This window comes from Pelobates fuscus, chromosome 13, assembly GCF_036172605.1.
Source record: "Pelobates fuscus isolate aPelFus1 chromosome 13, aPelFus1.pri, whole genome shotgun sequence".
Lineage (NCBI taxonomy): Eukaryota > Metazoa > Chordata > Amphibia > Anura > Pelobatidae > Pelobates > Pelobates fuscus.
The window spans coordinates 43,945,422-43,965,279 of NC_086329.1; the positions used below are offsets into that span (position 1 = coordinate 43,945,422).

Genomic DNA, 19,858 nt, shown 5'->3' on the forward strand with positions numbered 1-19,858 from the left:
CGGGTGAGGTCGATGGGGGAGGAGCGCAGGCGAAGCCTGACCCAGCATCGAGGGACATCGGCGCTGGACTCCGGTAAGTCACTGAAGGGGTTTAACCCCTTCAGCAACTTGGGATGGGGGGTGGGCGGTAGAGGGGCACTAGAGGGTCCTGCAGTGCCAGGAAAAAGGATATGTTTTCCTGGCACTGGAGAATCCCTTTAAGTCCTCGAATATAAATGTTCTAACTGTTCTGAGCTTTAAATCAATTCCCAAATTATACCTGTCTCAATCACTTATAAAATAATATTAACAGGACACTCCAGACCCCTAGAGCACTTTAGTTAGCTGAATAGATTTATTGTGAAGAGTGTGTCCTCTTTATTTTATTTTGCAAGAAGTGCATATTTCAATAGAAATGGACACTTTTATAAAATAACATGGTTACACCCCCTTGGCTTTCAAGCAGACAAGTCCTGCTACTACCTAGTTTGGTTAGTTACGTGGAGCAAAACTCAAGAGGCAGCATTTGCCCAGAGCATTTGCCTTGCAAGGACTACACATTGAGCTGCATTGGGGAGTCTGTGATTGGACAGCCACAGAAAGCCTGGGCGGGTTTAAAAGGGGAGGGTTTGCAAAGTATTCAGACAAGAAAACTGCATGTTTTGCAAGCTGTTTTTAGATGAGCCTTCAATAAAGAAAAAACATAATCAAATGCATGCATATTTCATTTGCGGTATATCTACTAAACATTTATTTGTATTTATTTTGTATTAGGGCATTGGAGAATCTGTTTAATAACTGGGTAGACGTGAATGAAAAACAATGCTGTTAATAGTAGATTTGGAATGATAAAGGGACTGACAGACCTGTAGCTATGGGTCAGGGTACAAAGATACCTGGAAGAGATACATTTAAACATTCCTAATATGTCTTTGGCAATCTTTATTAAAAGACTGCCTTTGTACAAGTGTGAGAGACAAGAAATGCGCAGTGTTACAACATGTGTTGGAACATCTTATAGAATATTCAATATTAAAAATAATGCATAAACCCATAACTCTTTTATGTTATGCATTAATGTCATCCGAATTCGCACATCAAAATTAATAGAAGAAAACCGATGTATTCAATAAAATAAAATGGCTTGTGGACCTAGGCAAATATTACCTTCATAAAATGCAATGTTTTTACAAAAACAGCAAGTTCTTTTCAACTTTTCAACTTCTTTTCACGGACATTTAGGAAACAGAAGAAGAGTCATAGTAAAACCATTTAACTTTGGGTATTATAGCTTTTCTTTCAAAGTACTGTTCTAACTGTTACAATCTCTTTCACATTAATGAATAGCACAGGAAATGCAAGGCAGATCTAACAGGATATGATACTCTCAAGACATACCACTGGAGGAACAAGTCATGGATCACTTTGTAATTCTCCCCAGCTTTATTTATTGATGATACATGTCCCCACAGGAAGCTAGAAAGAGAAAGATAACACTTTATTTACTCTCAGAGACAACTTCAATGAAAACTAAATAATGTGTAATGAGATATGAAAGATATAAAACACAGCGTAGTGCTGACCAGTAAAAAGCGTAAATTAAGGTCAACAGACGATAACTAAAAATAAGAGCAAAGTTGGCACAATGTTATTTATACAGAACAAGCTAATCTGGGGGAAAGTTCTAAAAGTGGAGCAATCTGCGGGATTGGTTTCCACAGGGATTGCTCCACTTGGCCGTAGAATTGTTCTCTCCCAGCACGTTTTAACATTGTTTATAATAAACCTTTATCGGTCAGTTTTTTTACCCTCCTGATGGGCCACAAAATATAAATCGATGCGAAAAGTAATACTGAACTGGAGGGAAGGCAACAAGATAATTCATTTACTGGTTCATGCTGTTGTTCTCTCTCGCCTCGACTACGGACATGTCATGATTCCCTTTTATTCCAGAAGTTTAAGGGGTTAAAGTGACACTATATTCATAGTTACAAAGTTACATAGCTGAAAAGAGACTTGCGTCCATCAAGTTCAGCCTTCCTCACATTTGTTTTTTGCTGTTGATCCAAAAGAAGGCAAAACACCCAGTTTGAAGCACTTCCAATTTTGCAACAAGCTAGGAAAAAAAATTCCATCATGACCCCAGAATGGCAGTCAGATTTATCCTTGGATCAAGCAGTTATTACCCTACATTGAAAGATTATATCCTTGAATATTCTGTTTTTGCAAGTATGCATCTAGTAGCTGTTTGAACATCTGTCATGACCTCGTGTCCTATGTCCTAATGTCGTGTCCTAAGTCCGGTTTGTGAATAGATTTCCACATAATGGTTTGTATTGGCCCCGAATATATTTGTTGTTGCAGTGACATATTCACCAGGACAACTATGGCTTAATATAGTTGTTCTGGTGAGTAGAGTGAGTGCACATAGGCATTTTAATGTAAATACTACCTTTTCATATAGGAAAGCATTGTGATTGGCAGATCTGCGCAGCGCTGAAAATAAGGTATGTTTTTACTATATTTAAGGAGGGGCCAGGGACCCTATATGTGTTTATTTTTTTTTTTTTAACACTATAAGGTCAGGAATATACATTAGTGTTCCTTTCAAGCTAACTTTATCTACATTCATTTCTTTTTCGGTGTTGTGTGTGTTTATTTGGTGGCTAAAAAAAGCTTTGCATTTTCAGTGATTCCTCTGACTCTCATAAAAGGTAAATTATCGGAAGATAATTAATCTGAAGCTGCTGTTTAAAATCTGAAACTAGAGATATTTATATTTTGAGCTCTTATACTGTTTTTGGCTGTATGTAAGCATGTTTTTGTATGGAGTATGTGTGAGTGAATGTAGGGGTGTGTTTGTATGTGGCGTTGGCGTTTGAATGCAAGTATGTATTTGTGTGTTGTGTTGTATTTGAATGCAGTGGTATGGTTATATATATATATATATAAAATGGTGGGGTTTGTATGTAATGTTGACTTTGAAATGCATGAGTATTTGTGTGTAGTGTTGGCGAGATTTTGAGATGTATGCACATATACACATACACACACGCAGATACACAGACACACATGCAGACATAGTGGCGACTCTAGAAACAATATATGGGGGGGCACATAAGATACCACAGTCAAAAAATGGGGGCAGGGCTGGCCTTTGGGTGCCGTGTGCGAAAAATCTTCACAGCGCCGCCCCTTCCCACCCCCCCCCCACCCCACTCCTTCCCACACACACAGGCAGACAGCCACACACACACAAACACACAAACACATGCAGGCAGTCACACACACAGAAACATATAATGTGACAGCAGATAAGAACCATTCGGCCCATCTAGTCTGACCAGACAGTCACACATAGGCAGTTACACACACACACACACAAACACAGGCAGACAGTCACACACACACAGGCAGACAGTCAAACGCAGTCAGACAATCACACAGTTACCTCTGTTCATTATGGAGGTGGGAGTAGTGCATTTCCTGGATTCTGGCTGTTGGGGGAAGCAGGGATTCCTTCCTGCTTCCCCTGCAGCAGTTACACGGCACTTTTAGCTCCGCCCCCGCCGCACAGTAAGCTCCGCCCCCGGCCGGCCATGTGTGAGCTGTGTCGGCCGCAGGGTGCCCCCTGGTCCATGGTGCCTTGTGCGGCCGCACAGCTCGTACACCCCTAAGGCCGGCCCTGCATGGGGGGAGGGAGGGGAGCACTAAAACGTTTCACTAGGCGATGGGTTAATGTGCTGCCATTGGCTGTCTGATGCCAGCCTGCTGTGCTCTGCATGCTGGCATCTGACAACACATTTGCATAGAATTCACATTAGCCACCCAGATTTATTGTTGTGGACTGGCTGACCCCTCTTAACTTCGATCTTTGTTTAGCAGATAACTCCCCTATTTGCTATCTTTATGTGGGATTGACATATTTAAGGACAACAAATAAGGTGGCTATCCTCTAAACAGCACCCTCATTTGGTATCTTTAAATATAGAAATCTCACATAAGGACACAAATTTAGGGAATTATCTACTAAACTGCTAAAAGGTAAAAATTTAAAAAAAAAGAGATTTTCTTCATTTCAGTTGTTTAGTATATAAATACCTTATTTGTTATTCTTATGTGGGATTGCAATATTTAAGGACACCAAATAAGGGAGCTATCTACTAAACACATACAAATTTATATACACACAATAGATGTATGTGTGTATGTGTAAATATATACATACATACATATATATATATATATATATATATATATACACACACACACACAATCAAAAACATAAACCCACATAACCACACACACAATCACATACCTACACATACAATCACATATATAAACACACACTTAATCACAGATATACACATAATCACACAATCACTCGTACACAGTTACATGCAGACAGTCACACAGGTAGTCACAAGTAGATAATCACACATACACACAATCCCAGGCAGACAGTCACACACACATACACACAATCACAGTCAGACAGTCACACACACACACACACACACACCGTCACACAGTCAAAGACAGTCACACAGACAGACACAATCACTGTTACACATGGCACCCACTCTCTCTCACTCACACTCCGCTTCGGCTGAAGGAGGAGTGGATTCAGTGAGTCCCTGGTGTGTTGGAGTTGGGGAAGCAGGGACTCCTTCCTGCTTCCCCTCTGTGTGCAGCAGTAAGAGGCTGCCTTTAGCTCCGCCCCCATATCTGACTTGGCTTCGCCTCTATGGTCAACCTGGCTCCGCCCCAACGCTCAGTGCAGGTCTCCTGCTCCTGCGTGTGTGAGCTGTGTCGGCTGCCCGGTGCCCCCACTGCTATGGTGCCCTGTGCAGCCACACAGCTAACAGAACCCCAAGCCTGGCCAGCCCTGGTGGCACCTCCCTACCTGGTGGCACCTGGGGCGAACTGCCCCACCCCCCGCCCTGCTCCCCCCTAAGTACGCCACTGCTTATACTCTGAGTTTGCCATTGTGGCTCAGCAGCATGTGAGAGATATTCCTCTCTTACCCATCTGGCTTTTTGTACTTAATATACTGCTCTTACAGCCATCGTGCTGGCAAAGCATTAAGGGAGATGTAGTGCACAGCATCTGGAGTGCCAAAGGTTGCCTACTCCTGTTCTACACTATGAAATATGTATTCATTTTCCTTTAGGTCTATGTTATTTGTGTCCCATCAGGAGGGTAGAAATTGTGTGCGCTGCCACCTTTCTATTTTTGTTATTTGTTTCATTGGGATTGTGCTTTGTGCAGTGACATATAACAGCGACACACAACAGAGACCTTTATCTGTACTTGGGAAAGAGCCGTAACCTCTCCTTTCTGTGTTCCTCTTTATCAGTAGGTTGTTTGGCTGCTAAGTCCTCAACTGATATGTTTTATTACAGATACATTTCAGATTTAGTCCAAGTTTTGTCATAAATTCAATTTGGTTAACAATTAAAAACCTTGAACATGGCACTATATAATGTAATATATTATATGTGAGCAACACTAAAGTAATTAATGATTTGTTTGCTTGTGTGTTAAAGGCAGTAGAGTTTAGGAAAAGACCCTCTCACGTGAACATGTCATCACATTTTCTCCAAAAAAGTTTTTGTTTCTGCTCCCCTCCCCACCCCCCCCTTTTTTTTTTAAATTCTTTATTTTTTCTGTGCATGAAAATAACAAGCATTTGTAATGTGCCACAACAGCACACATATTGTATCCATCAAGTTTTGCAAGTTGGCACTAAAGAACTGCACATTTTTCTTTTTGTTGTCGTTTGGTACAAACTATAAACGTTTTTAAACATATGTAGATTAATATCGTGAATATCTTAGATGTATTACATAGAGAGAACACAAGAACATAATTAAATAACTGCAAGCTTGAGCGTGTGGGTGGTTGGCTAGTTTGACTTAACAGAGTGAAGCAGTATATTCCCCCAAGGTACTCAGGATGACACCGTTATTTATTCTTATTAAGGTATGTGGCCCTGCAATTTGTGAGAGGGAAGGCGTTTATACATAAGATGGCCTTGCATCAGTTTAGGTTCTCGCGTAGGTAGTCATATTTGACTTTGTATGTCGTGTTGCAATGTGGTTGTGTTGCGCTTGTTTGTGCATTGCTTGTAGGGTAGTAACACCTATGTGAGTGCATTTTTGTGGGTGCCAAGCGATCTTCGTGTACATAAGGTTACGATATAAAACAAAATTTGAAATAAACATAATACGAAATACATATAGGGATAGTCAAGATAGGTATACCTATGGGTCCCCAGGTAAACAATATGGTCCTGCTTTTCTATCAAGTATAACAGTGGCTTAAAACTAGGTAATATGAGCATGCAATCAGGCAAACAAGACATAGTAACTGAATAACCGTTGGGGTGCACTTCTGCAGTTATATCTTGACAGTGTTGTCTGCTCAGGTTTCAATGGCTGGCATATAGCGTTAAGTCCTGAGGGGGGCACGGGTACCTCGCTCGGGAGCATGTGGCACTGTCAGCCGATGCCCCGGCTTGGTAGGTCCGTACCTTCCCTGGGGGTCATCTGTCGCTGCCCTTGCTGCCTCGCTGTGTTGAGTCCCGCATGTCTGCTGTGAATGAGGACATCCAGGCCGTCACTGAAGACCGCATGGGTAAGGAGGGAGATCTTCCCTTGAGCCTGTACCAGGATGAGAGTCTTGTCGCTGTAGGCCCGGCGGCCCCCTGTGATCGGCTGCTTTCCAGACTTGGGCCTCATGCCTGAGATCCATCCCCTCAGTGCTGCGCCGCGGTGTCTTGGCTGCGGGATTCCTCTCTTGCCCCGGAGCCTTGGGAGAGCTGGCGCTCGTATGCCACGAGCCTGGGAACCGTCTTGGTCCAGGGTCGGCCCTTTCGGGGTGGTGCGGGGAGTGTGATCGAGTCTGTTGGGTATTTGCCTTGCCTCTCCGCATGTGTGGCCCGCGCCTCTGGGGTATACCCCTTCTTGCTCTCAGCTTGGGAGGGCCTACGATGTGGGGATTTAATGTGAGGGTCTTGATGTTGCCCTGAGGAGGACTCCCATGCATCCGTCCGCCTTTTGCGCTTACCCGCGTGGGTGATGATTGGCAGGGTGCTTCAGGCTGTAAGCGTGCCTGTAATGTAGCCCAGAAGCGGTCAAAGATTATTGTAATGGGATCTCTTGCGCGGTCCCCGGTGTTCTTTGCGCCTGGAGGTCGCTGTCGCTTGTCGGGTACTGTCGCTTCTAAGTGATCCGCCATCTTGGGCCTTCCCGTCTCCTCGATTCTTATGGAGATCGTAAGGTTTGTCTGTCGGTGTGGGGTTCGGGGTAGCCCGTCAGGCAGGGACCGGGATATCCCCCACCGGTCCATAGGGGGGGTGCATGCTTTGTTCTCGTGTGCCGCAGTTGGAATCCGGTGGGAAGGCGGCCGTCCTTCCCCCCTACTTCCAGTAGGCCTCATTGCACCGCCGCGGTTCCCGGTCGAGTCAGGCATCAAGTTAGGTACCGGCATGTTCGTGGTTGCTTCCCACAGCTCACATGCAGGTTTGTGGGAAAATTGCGGCAGTTAAACTACAGATTTCTGCAAAATTTGGGCCTACACTGCAGGAGCTCAAGCAATGTGCCCCCTCCCCCCTTTTTTAAAAAATACTAAAGCTTCCCCCTGTTGGTGGTAGTAATTGGTAAAGCTATGGGTGCACGGATATACGATGGTTTTGTTTGCTACTAAACTCTGCTGCTCTTTACAGAAAGCCAAATCATTAACTAGATTGGTGCTGCCAAATTAAGACAACTCCAGAAAGGCTCTACAGCAACGAACGTGACAGATTCTGCTATACCCTGTAGCTCACAGGTTTTCATTGGAGGGCTCATGCTACATAAACATTTTTTTATTTGTAACAAACAAGTGAACTTTATTCATCTGTCAAACAGCTTTAAAAAAAAATAATAATAATAATTTTAAAAAAGGGGTCGGGGATTGTGTTTCTCACCCTAGCACTAACCTACTATAATAAGCTGCACTAGTTATGGTGCTTCCCTTTAAATAGTAACTATTAGTTCCTCACTTTTATTACAACCAAATAGTTCAATGTTAGCAACTCAAAATGATATATAGAAGAAAGAACCAACTTCTTATTTGTATATTTTAAAAGGAAAACAAGACAAATTGTCCTTCAAAGTACCGTATATACTCGAGTATAAGCCGACCCGAATATAAGCCGAGGCCCCTAATTTTACCCCAAAAAACTGGGAAAACTTATTGACTCGAGTATAAGACTAGGGTGGGAAATGCAGCAGCTACTGGTAAATTTCTAAATAAAATTAGATCCTAAAAAAATTATATTAAATTGAATATTTATTTGCAGTGTGTGTGTATGAATGCAGTGTGTGTTTATGAATGCAATGTGTGTATGAGTGCAGCACGTGTGTATGAGGGCAGCGTGTGTGTATGAATGCAGTGTGTGTGTGTGTGTGTGTGTGTGAATGCAGTGTGTATGAGTGCAGTGTGTGTATGAATGCAGTGTGTGTGTATATGAGTGCAGTGTGTATGAATGCAGATGTATGTATGAGTGCAGTGTGTGTATATGGGTCACAAGGCAGAGTAATGCTACTTAAAGGGATACTTCACCTGCTGTCTTTAATTGATACATGTGACTGATAAGAAGGCAAGCTCTCCAGAACAGGTTACATTCTCGGTTTAAAACTTTAACCAACTGTAGTATAACATTCATATCTAACAATTTTCTAATTTGATATGCAACATTATGTGTGTGTGTGTATATATATATATATGTAACAAAATAGTAGAAAATAGCACTCCAAGGACTTCAAAAAATATGGTGAAAAAATAACTTCGATTTTATTCAGCAACTGCCACAAAGTATCAACGTTTCAGTTCTTGTGCAGAACTTTCGTCAGGATAAGGTGCATAACATAAACCAACACATACATAACAAACAGTGACAAATTACATTAGTACATTGTATTGAATACAGGTGCTTACCACTCTCCCAGTGGGGTCCCCATGGTGATTAGCAAAAAAACACCCAAAAAACGCGGGTAGAAGTGACCTCTGTGTATGTATGCTGCAGCTGGATCATCTTTGCAGTCTGACCTCGCGTTCCAGCGGGTGCCGAGGCCGTCAGCTGGAACGCGGTCAGGTTGTTGATATGTTGCCATAGCACCATGTAGCTCGTGTCTGGCTGGGCGGGGACGCTCAGTGTGTGGGAGGAGGAAGGATAAGCGATCGGCAAACACTGCCGATCTGGAGCAGGTCACTCAGCTCAAACAGGGAGCTGAACAAAACATCTGTGTATAAAGAACCAATCATACTATTAATGGAACGTCAAAAGGGTCTATATACTGTATTAAAGTAGGGTCTCTGTGCTCCTGATGCTATTAAAGAACCCAGGAAATGGTAATAGACCGGACGCAGAGTCTAATAAGATGCCACCTACAGTACTCCAATTACATCTTAAAGTCTTAAAGGGGTAGTGGCAATATCCTAACTGGCATACATTATGCTGTGGGAAAGGTGCAGCAATTGCTAAACAAGTTATTTTGATGAAACATGTACTCAGAGGGAGGAATCAGGGGGCATATAATCATCACTTACAGTGCTGATGGTGTCAGCACTGTGTGGATAGTTGTAAAAAAGTAAAGCTCTATGTATGGAGCACTTATATGAATATGAGGTTTCTTCAGGTAATACGTGAACCAAATGTTATAACCCCTGCAGAAGCCTGAGTATACATATTGGAAAAATACACATAAAAATAAGAATACAATACAAATAAAAATAGAAATAACGCTGACACCCTCCTTACAATCCTATTGCTTAATCTCTGAGCCAAAAAATCATATGTAATACATTATCAATCAAAAAAACATTAGCAGCAAAGTATGGTTCTAATCTTAGTGTCCCCATATGTAGACTGGATATTAACATAATAAACACTAGTGCAAAAATAAACGTGATTTGATATATACAATAATTCTCCTGGTTATTAGAACTCGTATAAGATGTCCAAAGTCAAAGACTGTCATAATGTCGCTCTCTGGTACCGTCCAATCAAAGGAAAATACCCAGTGTATATTTTTCATTTAGTCCTTTAGGTTGCACTGTATTGAGAGTTCTAATCCAATATAGCTCTCTTTGTAGTAAGAGCTTCTTGCGATCCCCACCACGTAGAGGTTGTGGGATGTGATCAATTGCCAGGAATTTAATTGTGGGGAGAGGATGGTTCCAGGAAATGTTTTGCAACCGGCCGTTTGGAACCCTTGTCTCTGTAAGCAATGCGGATGCTTGATCGGTGATTACGTATCCTCTCACGTAATGGTAAATCGGTCTTTCCCACGTATGCCAATCCACAGGGACACCCCAACTTATATACAACATAATCGCTTGTGCAGGTTAGTCTGTGCCTTATGAGGTATTTCTTACCTGTATGTGGGTGGGTAAATGATTTGCTAGGGATCATGTGGCTGCATGTTACGCAGCCCAAGCATCTGTAACACCCCAGGTTTTGGTGGATGTTCGGCTGACTATAACAGTGTGTAGGGTCAGTTTTGACCAATAGGTCCCTCAGGTTGCTGCCCCTCCGATAGCACATCATTGGGCGCTGTTGAAATTGTGGTGGTAGGCTTGTGTCGTTCTGCAGCATTCTCCAGTTACGGTCTACCGATTGTTTGATGTCAATGGATTTAGTGGTATATGTTACAGGGAATACCAGTCTTTCCATTTTTGCTGTACGTTGTGCTGGTGTTTCATAGCATCTGTCCAGTGCTTCTGATAGCTTTCTAGGGTTGTACCCCCGTGCTAGGAATTTATCCCACATATTTTGTAGTTGGAGTTGGGCGTTAGCCTGGTTTGAGTTGTTTCGTATCACCCTCATGAATTGTGACTGCGGGAGTGAGATGATTAGATGTTTTGGATGATGGCTTTCAGCATGCAGGAGGGTGTTCCTGTCTGTCGGTTTGTTGTACAAAGTGTAGGCTATTCTGCCTTCTTCCTTGTACAGACGAACATCTAAGAAATCAATCTGCTCCTTGCTTGTGGTCATTGTCAGGCGGACTGGTGTATCCAGGCTGTTAATGGTGTCAAGCATTTGTTCTGGGGTGGGTCCCACGTTTTTCCAGATGATTATAATGTCGTTGATGAATCGACGGTAGAATTGTATGCTGTCGTGGAATGGCATAAGTATATGGTCTTGTTCAAATATGTACATGTAGCTATTAGCATACATCAGGGCCATAGCTGCCCCCATCGAAGTTCCTGCTATTTGTTTGTACCAAGTGTGTTTTGGCTAAGTACCAGGTGTAGCAGTTCCATTACGTACTCAACTGGTGTAGTCTTCTATGATAGTCTGATAGGAATAGCCCATGGAGATCCAAGTCAGTCTCTTTCTTGTTTAGGCGTATTAATTCAAGATACACTTCTTTAAGGGTAGTTGTTTGAGGGAGGTCTGTGGTCAGTTCATCCCACCTGATACGTTCAGCATCTTCCTCTGTGTATTGTAGAGTTTCTGCCTGTTCCAGCAAGCCACCTGCCTGTGCAAAGAACTCTTCCATAGAGATTAGGCACCCGTGTATATACAATGTACAGTGAAAAAAATGTTTGGTGTATATATCAATGGAGATATACATTTCTCTGTTCTGGTTACAATCTCACTGTTAATCATGCAGTAAGATGCCCTTAGATGGAGATCTGTGGCAGCGATGAATATATTAAACAAATAAATGCACCAAAAGTCAAAAAGTCACTGTTTGTTATATATGTGTTGGTTTATATTATGCACCTTATCCTGACGAAAGTTCTGCACAAGAACTGAAACGTTGATACTTTGTGGCAGTTGCTGAATAAAAGCCAAGTTATTTTTTTCACCATATTTTTTTAAGTCCTTGGAGTGCTATTTGCTACTATTTTGTTATATATATATATATATACACACACACACATAATGTTGCATATCAAATTAGAAAATTGTTAGATATGAATGTTATACTACAGTTGGTTAAAGTGTTAAACCGAGAATGTAGCCTGTTCTGGAGAGCTTGCCTTCTTATCAGTCACAGGTATCAATTAAAGACAGCAGGTGAAGTATCCCTTTAAGTAGCATTACTCTGCCTTGTGACCCATGTTCTCTAATTGTTTTATCCCCTGTCCACCTCTCAAGTAATCCAGAATAAAAGTGACTGTAGAACCTAGCTCACAGTGCAAAAAACTATTCTATTTAAAAAATTGTGGTAATATGAACCAAATGATTCTGTTTTTACTAACCATGGCCTCAATTTAATTTGTTTTAAACAGATTATTAATTATGGTATTAAAAAACCTTTTCAAATGATATATATCTACCAAAATTCCCATATACTTTGAAGGAAAATTTGTCTTGTTTTCCCTTTAAAATATACAAATAAGAAGTTGGTTCTTTCTTCTATATATCATTTTGAGTTGCTAACATTGAACTATTTGGTTGTAATAAAAGTGAGGAACTAATAGTTACTATTTAAAAGGAAGCACCATAACTAGTGCAGCTTATTATAGTAGGTTAGTGCTAGGGTGAGAAACACAATCCCCGCCCCCTTTTTTAAAATTATTATTTTTTTTTTTTAAGCTGTTTGACAGATGAATAAAGTTCACTTGTTTGTTACAAATAAAAAAATGTTTATGTAGCATGAGCCCTCCAATGAAAACCTGTGAGCTACAGGGTATAGCAGAATCTGTCACGTTCGTTGCTGTAGAGCCTTTCTGGAGTTGTCTTAATTTGGCAGCACCAATCTAGTTAATGATTTGGCTTTCTGTAAAGAGCAGCAGAGTTTAGTAGCAAACAAAACCATCGTATATCCGTGCACCCATAGCTTTACCAATTACTACCACCAACAGGGGGAAGCTTTAGTATTTTTTAAAAAGGGGGGAGGGGAGCAGAAACAAAAACTTTTTTGGAGAAAATGTGATGACATGTTCATGTGAGAGGGTCTTTTCCTAAACTCTACTGCCCTTAACACACAAGCAAACAAATCATTAATTACTTTAGTGTTGCTCACATATAATATCTTACATTATATAGTGCCATGTTCAAGGTTTTTAATTGTTAACCAAATTGAATTTATGACAAAACTTGGACTAAATCTGAAATGTATCTGTAATAAAACATATCAGTTGAGGACTTAGCAGCCAAACAACCTACTGATAAAGAGGAACACAGAAAGGAGAGGTTACGGCTCTTTCCCAAGTACAGATAAAGGTCTCTGTTGTGTTCCTGCAGTTGCTGAATAAAAGCCAAGTTATTTTTTCACCATATTTTTTGAAGTCCTTGGAGTGCTATTTTCTACTATTTTGTTATATTCTTATTGCTTGACAAGCACCGGGCTTTACTTTATTACTACAGGAGTGCAAGTACCTGGACATTTTACACATATATATATATATTTATAATAAAATAATCCATATACTGATGGATGTTACTCACCTGTCACGTGGTGGGCCAGGAATATGGTCATATTTCAGGTGCATATAATGAATGTAGGCACAGTATGCAAGAAACAGACCAATGACCACAACAACAAGCAGCAGGAGCACATATTGAGCCCATGAGAGCCACTGTAACATCGTGAAGTAGAAGTGGAGATGTAACTATGTGCACAGAACAATCTTGTTTCCTGGTTTATAAACACACAGAGCCTGGTCTCTCCCTGTTAGGAGGTGTGGCTATATGAAAGCCTACTGTTCCATAGGGATAAGGCTAGTTGGTTTCAGACTGCCACCTGCAGGTTACATACAGTCAAGAGAGAAGTCATATATTCAAATAGTTATGCTTGTTTTAACCCCTTAAGGACCAAACTTCTGGAATAAAAGGGAATCATGACATGTCACACATGCCAGGTGTCCTTAAGGGGTTAAAGGAATACAAACATGTATTCCTAACACAAGTGTGTTAACCTGCCTATTTAGATGACCCCCTCCCCACCAGATGTCATTTAAAATTTTACTTAACATATTCTCCCCGCTGTTCTGGTCTCCTTATAGAGATGCATTGAGAGTCAGTCTATCTCCACAGGGCGTTCAGCATCACTGCCAAACGTCAGTCCTGCAAGAAGTCCTTCCAGTGGCTGTGAGAGTGATATCCACCAACGGTGGTTTTTAGGCAGCAAAAAAACAGAATTTTCTCAGAAAATGCAGTGTTTTGACACTGCTGAACCTACAGGGTCAGGTTGTTTTTCCCAGAACCACTACAATAAGGTGTAGTAGTTCTGGTGGCTATAGTGTCCCTTTAACATCATCGAACAAGGACAACTACAAATTGGACCTTGGCCACTTCTTGTGGAAGAAACACATACATTTCTTTTATTTCTTGTTAACAAAACTTTATTTAAAATTTGGACAATTCTGAACTTTAATAAGATAAAGACAGCTGACGTAGCTCTTCCCTTTCCATGCATCTAGACTAGTGTACTTTATAATTGCAGCAGTCTGTCATTACTTATACTTATGTGTGTAAAAAATGTTTTTAAAAAGTCAACTGATGCACTGGGCTCTTATTAGTAAGAAGAGTGATTACATATTTCAGGAAATACATTTTTAAGATTGATTCACCAACACCTGTTGTTGTGTGTTATGTTTACATACAGTAAGATTCATTAAGCCTTGTATATATTCCCAACTGTACATATATTGCCCCTTGATTCACTAAAAGGAAAAAGAACCGAATCACTGCATTAGTATACATGCCTTATATTTTATTGTAATAAACACAAAACAAAATGGGGAAAAAACAAAAACAACCAACCAAAAAAAGAAAGAAAATAAAATAAAATAAAAACATAAGCCAAGAAAAGTAAGCATGATTTTCTGGGGAAAAAAAATATCTATTCATCTTACTTACAGACCTCTCTGTAGTATGGAAGAGTCATGAATTGCAACAGAAGTCCCATTTCTGACAAAATATAATGATTGTATAAGGTATAATAATGATAAATATAATAGCCTACAACTCCACTCTCTGACATACTACCAGAATTTCAAATGGCTGACTTTTTAGGATTGTGACTAAAGAGGACCTCAAGTGGCTAGTTAGTCATTTATTATTGGGTTTCATGACCTACTGACAAATGATCTCATTCATACTCTTATAAACCACACATCACAGTATTTCATTATTATGTAGTATGACACACACACACAGACACACACACACACACACACACACACGTAGTTAATTACTGAGCTGCAGTTCCACTCATCAAAGAGGGTTTGTGCAACAGTGGAATAAGGAGATAGCAGCCATACAGCATCAACTATCAGTATATTCACAGCCACATTCAAATGAGAGGCAAGGGAGAGAATTTCAATGCGTGCGTCTGCCATAGCATGCAGATTGCAGAACATCTTGCACCATAACCACCTATATGCAGCATGTTGTTGTGTTGCTTAGAGTGCCCCTTTAATGTACACTAACAGTACTGTAATGTAACTTAGTATGTGTTACTAAGATACTTGTTTTTTTGTTCTAAATAACTCATTTAGTTAGACAGTTGTCAGTTGGTCATAAAGTCACAAATATTCTGGGCAATGAGACATTACTCTAGCTGCCCCCATAAAACTAGTGTCTATCTTTGACAATAAAATATTCAAAAAGGATAGCCTTACTTCCAGCATAAATTAACAGAAACAACAGGGCGTGTAACCCACATGACAGATAATAAAATATATTGTAAAAAAGAAAAGAACTGTTAATTTAGCCAAAGTGAATTAAACAACTATGTTAAGAGATAAAATTATAAATCTGTATATTGGGCCACACTCCACTCTCACCTTCCGGTTCTGCTACTTTCCCACCGTTTGCTTGCTGTCCCCTTCAATGCCCTTCCTATTGCGTTTTTATACCCAACCTCCTCTATACTGTAAGTCCGTTTGAGCAAGGTCCTCATCAACCTATTGTCAATGTGACATTTTGTAGTTGTCTCGATTGACTTGTAATTCTTTTTTTTTTTTTTAATTAGTATATACCAAACTAGCAACATTTACAGGTCTTGTATGTGTCTTGAATCAACATACAAATCTATTGGAGATTACCAAAAAGAGTCGATTTGCCACCATAATCAGAAGGAGCTTTTGTGACTCAAATTTCTACCGATTTCTTAACTTCAGATGTATTTATAACAAAGGTGGTTTTCAAAGAATAGTTATCTTCATGTCACCATTACTTTGCGAGCCTGGTATACAGCGTTCTCATTTTCTAATGGTTGTGCACCTGAGATAAGGGGAGAAACAGAGGAAAGAAGAAGATAGGAGAGAGCGAACGAAAGGAGGGGAGTGGTACGCCTGTAATATCAATCGTGCGGTGTCAGGTATGTACTGATGCCGGGGAAAGAGCTTGAGGTGAGGGGGTGAGTCCAAGGCATCCCCATGGCTATACCATTTTAAGTGTGTGAATGTCCCGGGGGTGGTCAAGCAATGCATGTGTTCTACTCTTAGTGCGTGCTAAGAAGGCTGTTCTCCCAGGGTAAATCTCTCCTTTTTATAATATTGTAAAGTTCTGCAGAATAAGTTAGCGCTATATAAATGCTAAAAATAATAATAAACAATACTCAAATTCTCATGTACTATAGAATCAATTCAACCTTTACTATCCTACTATCAAGTCAGAAACATATATAGTGCTGATTATTGTAGAATCCCAATTTGATACAAGAGTCCAAGTCTAGAGGTAATGGTATAGGGTAGAGAAAGTTTTTAATGTTTTAGAAGCTTGTATATTCTTGAAGAAAAAAAATATAATCAGGATTCAGGTAGTACCTCTAGGTGGACTCTAGGGGGACATGTATGAGGTTGATCATTAACTTCTTTACAAGAGTGAGGACAAATTAGATCTATGCTAGAAAAAAATCTGATCTCTACAGGAAGGTATGGTGGATAAAGCGTTAATTAATATGAGTACGAAGGAGTGAGGGGAAACAATCTTCAATTAGATATACAATTTTACAATAATCAGAACTATATATGTTTCTGGTATAGGTTGGATTGATTCTATAGTACATGAGAATCTGATTATTGTGCATATATATATATATATATATTTCAGATTTATATTTTTATCTCTTGACATACAAACAGAAGTTACATTATATTCACTTTGGCTAAATTAAGTTATTTTCTTTATTACCCTATTTGTATTTAGTGTCTATCTTTTGCCAAGGGATAGGAGGCATGTACTGTCTTGTACCCTCTATTCGCAGATTGCACACCACTGTTATCGTTGGGACTGTATACTCACATCCTACAACAATGAATGTTTTTTAGCCATTTACGAATATCCTTGCAGATGTAGATGTAAAGTAGAGGGTCCAGGATCGTGTTTAGACTAACAAATGCAACACTATTCCTGTAGTAGGCATGAATACGCATCTCAAAATCACAGTCTGGACCGTGAATGATCAGATGAACTGCATGTACTAAGGAAATTAAATGATAAGGCCCAAAGGAGATGATAAAAATGATAAAGCAAGTTACCAACGTACACTTAACCCAAAAAGTTCCGCTTGGACTTAATGAATTATTCTCAATACTCCTGATAGACGCTAGGTAGCAAAAACACAGAACAAATGATGGACATACAAAGCCAATAATAGAAGCAGCACAATCAACTATGGCATGTGATCTGCTTTCTATAAACCCCTGGAAGCAGAGTTGGGAATATGCAAAATCCATGGACAAAACTATGGGGACCTGGCATAAGCTGATGACAAGCCATCCAAGAAGACTCACGACAGAGAAGCATTTGATGCTCCTAAGGCTCTGATATTTTAGAGGGTATACAATACCAATGTATCGGTCAATGGCTATACAGCACAAAAAGTACACACTTGCATACATGTTTATAAAGTACATAGCTCCACTGATGTCGCACGCCAGGGTGCCATAGATCCATTGATGGTCTTTTATGAAGTAAATGATCCACACAGGTAAAACCAATAAGTACAGTAGGTCAGCAACCAATAGATTAAGCAGATAAATCGGATGTGTGATTCTAGACTTCATCAGTTGACAGATGCCGTAAAGAGCTAGAAGATTTGCAGGGATGCCTATCACAATGCTTAGAGTATACGTAATAACAAAGACCGTTGAATACGAACTTGAACCAAGAGAACAGTTGGAGTGATTAGCCCAGGAATGAAGTGTGTGATAATGTGAATAGTTGGCACTTGATCTCCACATAGTGATGACAAGTATAAATTCCCAGTTGGAGACGTAATGCAGAGGATGGTCGTTGTTCTTAGCAGTGATGCTATTTTTCCTATAATTATAAAGGGTATATTTATGCCAGGCTAAACATGTAAATAAAAAATACTAATTCTCTACAAGATTTTGTACATTTAATTTACATGATTTCTTAACAGCCAGAATTGTGGCACCATACACTTTTTTCCTTACATGAAATGTGTTGGAAGTACTGAAAATGCACACGTAATGCTTACAACAGTGGAATAAACTACATTGTGTTAGAGGATGATAAGGCATTTCATACAAATTTCCTTATTTTTCTTCCGTCTGTACCTACATCAGAATGTAGATTTATTTAATTAAAAAGTTAGTTTTATATTCTGGATATATAAATACTTTGATCTCAAGAGCAAAAGTCCCTCTCTAACATAAGCCATAAAAAGGATATAATAAATGATAAAACAAAACAAGGAAAACAATTGAACTTTAACGTATCAAGCATGTGCTTTGTAAATAATAAAATCAAAGCATTAATAAAAAATATATATTTTAAAGAATATGCCAGTTAGAATTTTAAAACACTCACCTCTATTTCCAGTTTGTTCTCCTGAAATATTTAAAAGCAAATTAAGCTGTCAGACATGAATAAAGCTATATTTAGAGACACCATTCGTTCTGGAGCTGAATAAGATAATCCAGGCTCTTCGTCTTGGGATAAAACTAATGAGATAAAACAATTATAACTATATGGAATGACAATGACCACAGTTGAGCTAAAGAATATATATATTATTCTTATATTATGATATATTATTCAAGATATTTCAAAAGAATAGGACAACAGGGCTCCTACAGATAGTGGTATTTTTGTAAACACATTTTTAAGGTTCAGACTCACCTGTAAAAAAAATGAGGTTTCAATTAAACTGTCCACAAACCATTAAATAAGCTTGAATAAGACTCGGATCAGCACCCAAGATCCTGGTTGTAGAAACTTTAATGAGAAAATAAGTCCAGCCCTCTTGAGAAGCACACAAAGGACTTTTTGTTTTGTTCTAACTTTGGTTCAAGTCTTAGGAGTTGTCGAGAAACCAATCTGATAATCACCAAGCAAAGTGTAGCCTTTATCACTGCGAGTCTGTTCTACGCCTTTGAATTTATTGTGAGTTGACCACCACCGAGGTAAGACCATCTTTGCAGCTTTTGTTAAACTAATTATTGACATTTCCTGATATAGCTCTAAATGGTTTAACAGAGGTAAAATTACACAGTTACGAAGGTTAAGTCTACCAATTAGGTCACAATGCTATGATAAGTGTGTTTGTCATCCATGAACGAGTACATTAGTTTCTTTGGATACAAATTATTGAGATATTTATCCATTACCAAGACTACCTTATAATGCATTAACCCAGAAATAGGTCTTCCTGAAACAGTTTATATCCGAGAAGCAAGTTATTTCGTACTGGGGATTTTCGAGCATTACAAGGTTATACCAATAACAATAATATTGCTGAGTGAGGAATAGGCCCCAATAATTTGCTCTTTAGGAACTGTAGGACACTAGGTATTAAGTGACAACCAAAACATTCTGTTTCTAACACTCTCTGGTCTGCAACTTTGCATAAAATTGATGTCACCAAGCATGGCTCCAATCAAGTTAGAAGGGTTAGAA

General features: G+C 39.7%; 1 protein-coding gene across 1 annotated transcript in view; it reads right to left on the reverse strand.

Annotated features, from left to right (window-relative positions):
• The window catches only part of LOC134582364 (cholesterol 24-hydroxylase-like), a 64,741-nt gene extending 51,004 nt beyond the window's left edge, over window positions 1–13,737 (reverse strand). The window contains exons 1-2 of the mRNA XM_063438940.1: window positions 13,433–13,737; window positions 1,378–1,455 (exon numbers count right to left, since the gene is read on the reverse strand). Of these exons, the coding sequence (XP_063295010.1) occupies window positions 1,378–1,455; window positions 13,433–13,572 (218 nt within the window). The 5' untranslated portion in view covers window positions 13,573–13,737. The remainder of the gene's footprint in view (window positions 1–1,377; window positions 1,456–13,432) is intronic.
• Window positions 13,738–19,858: the final 6,121 nt, after the last annotated feature.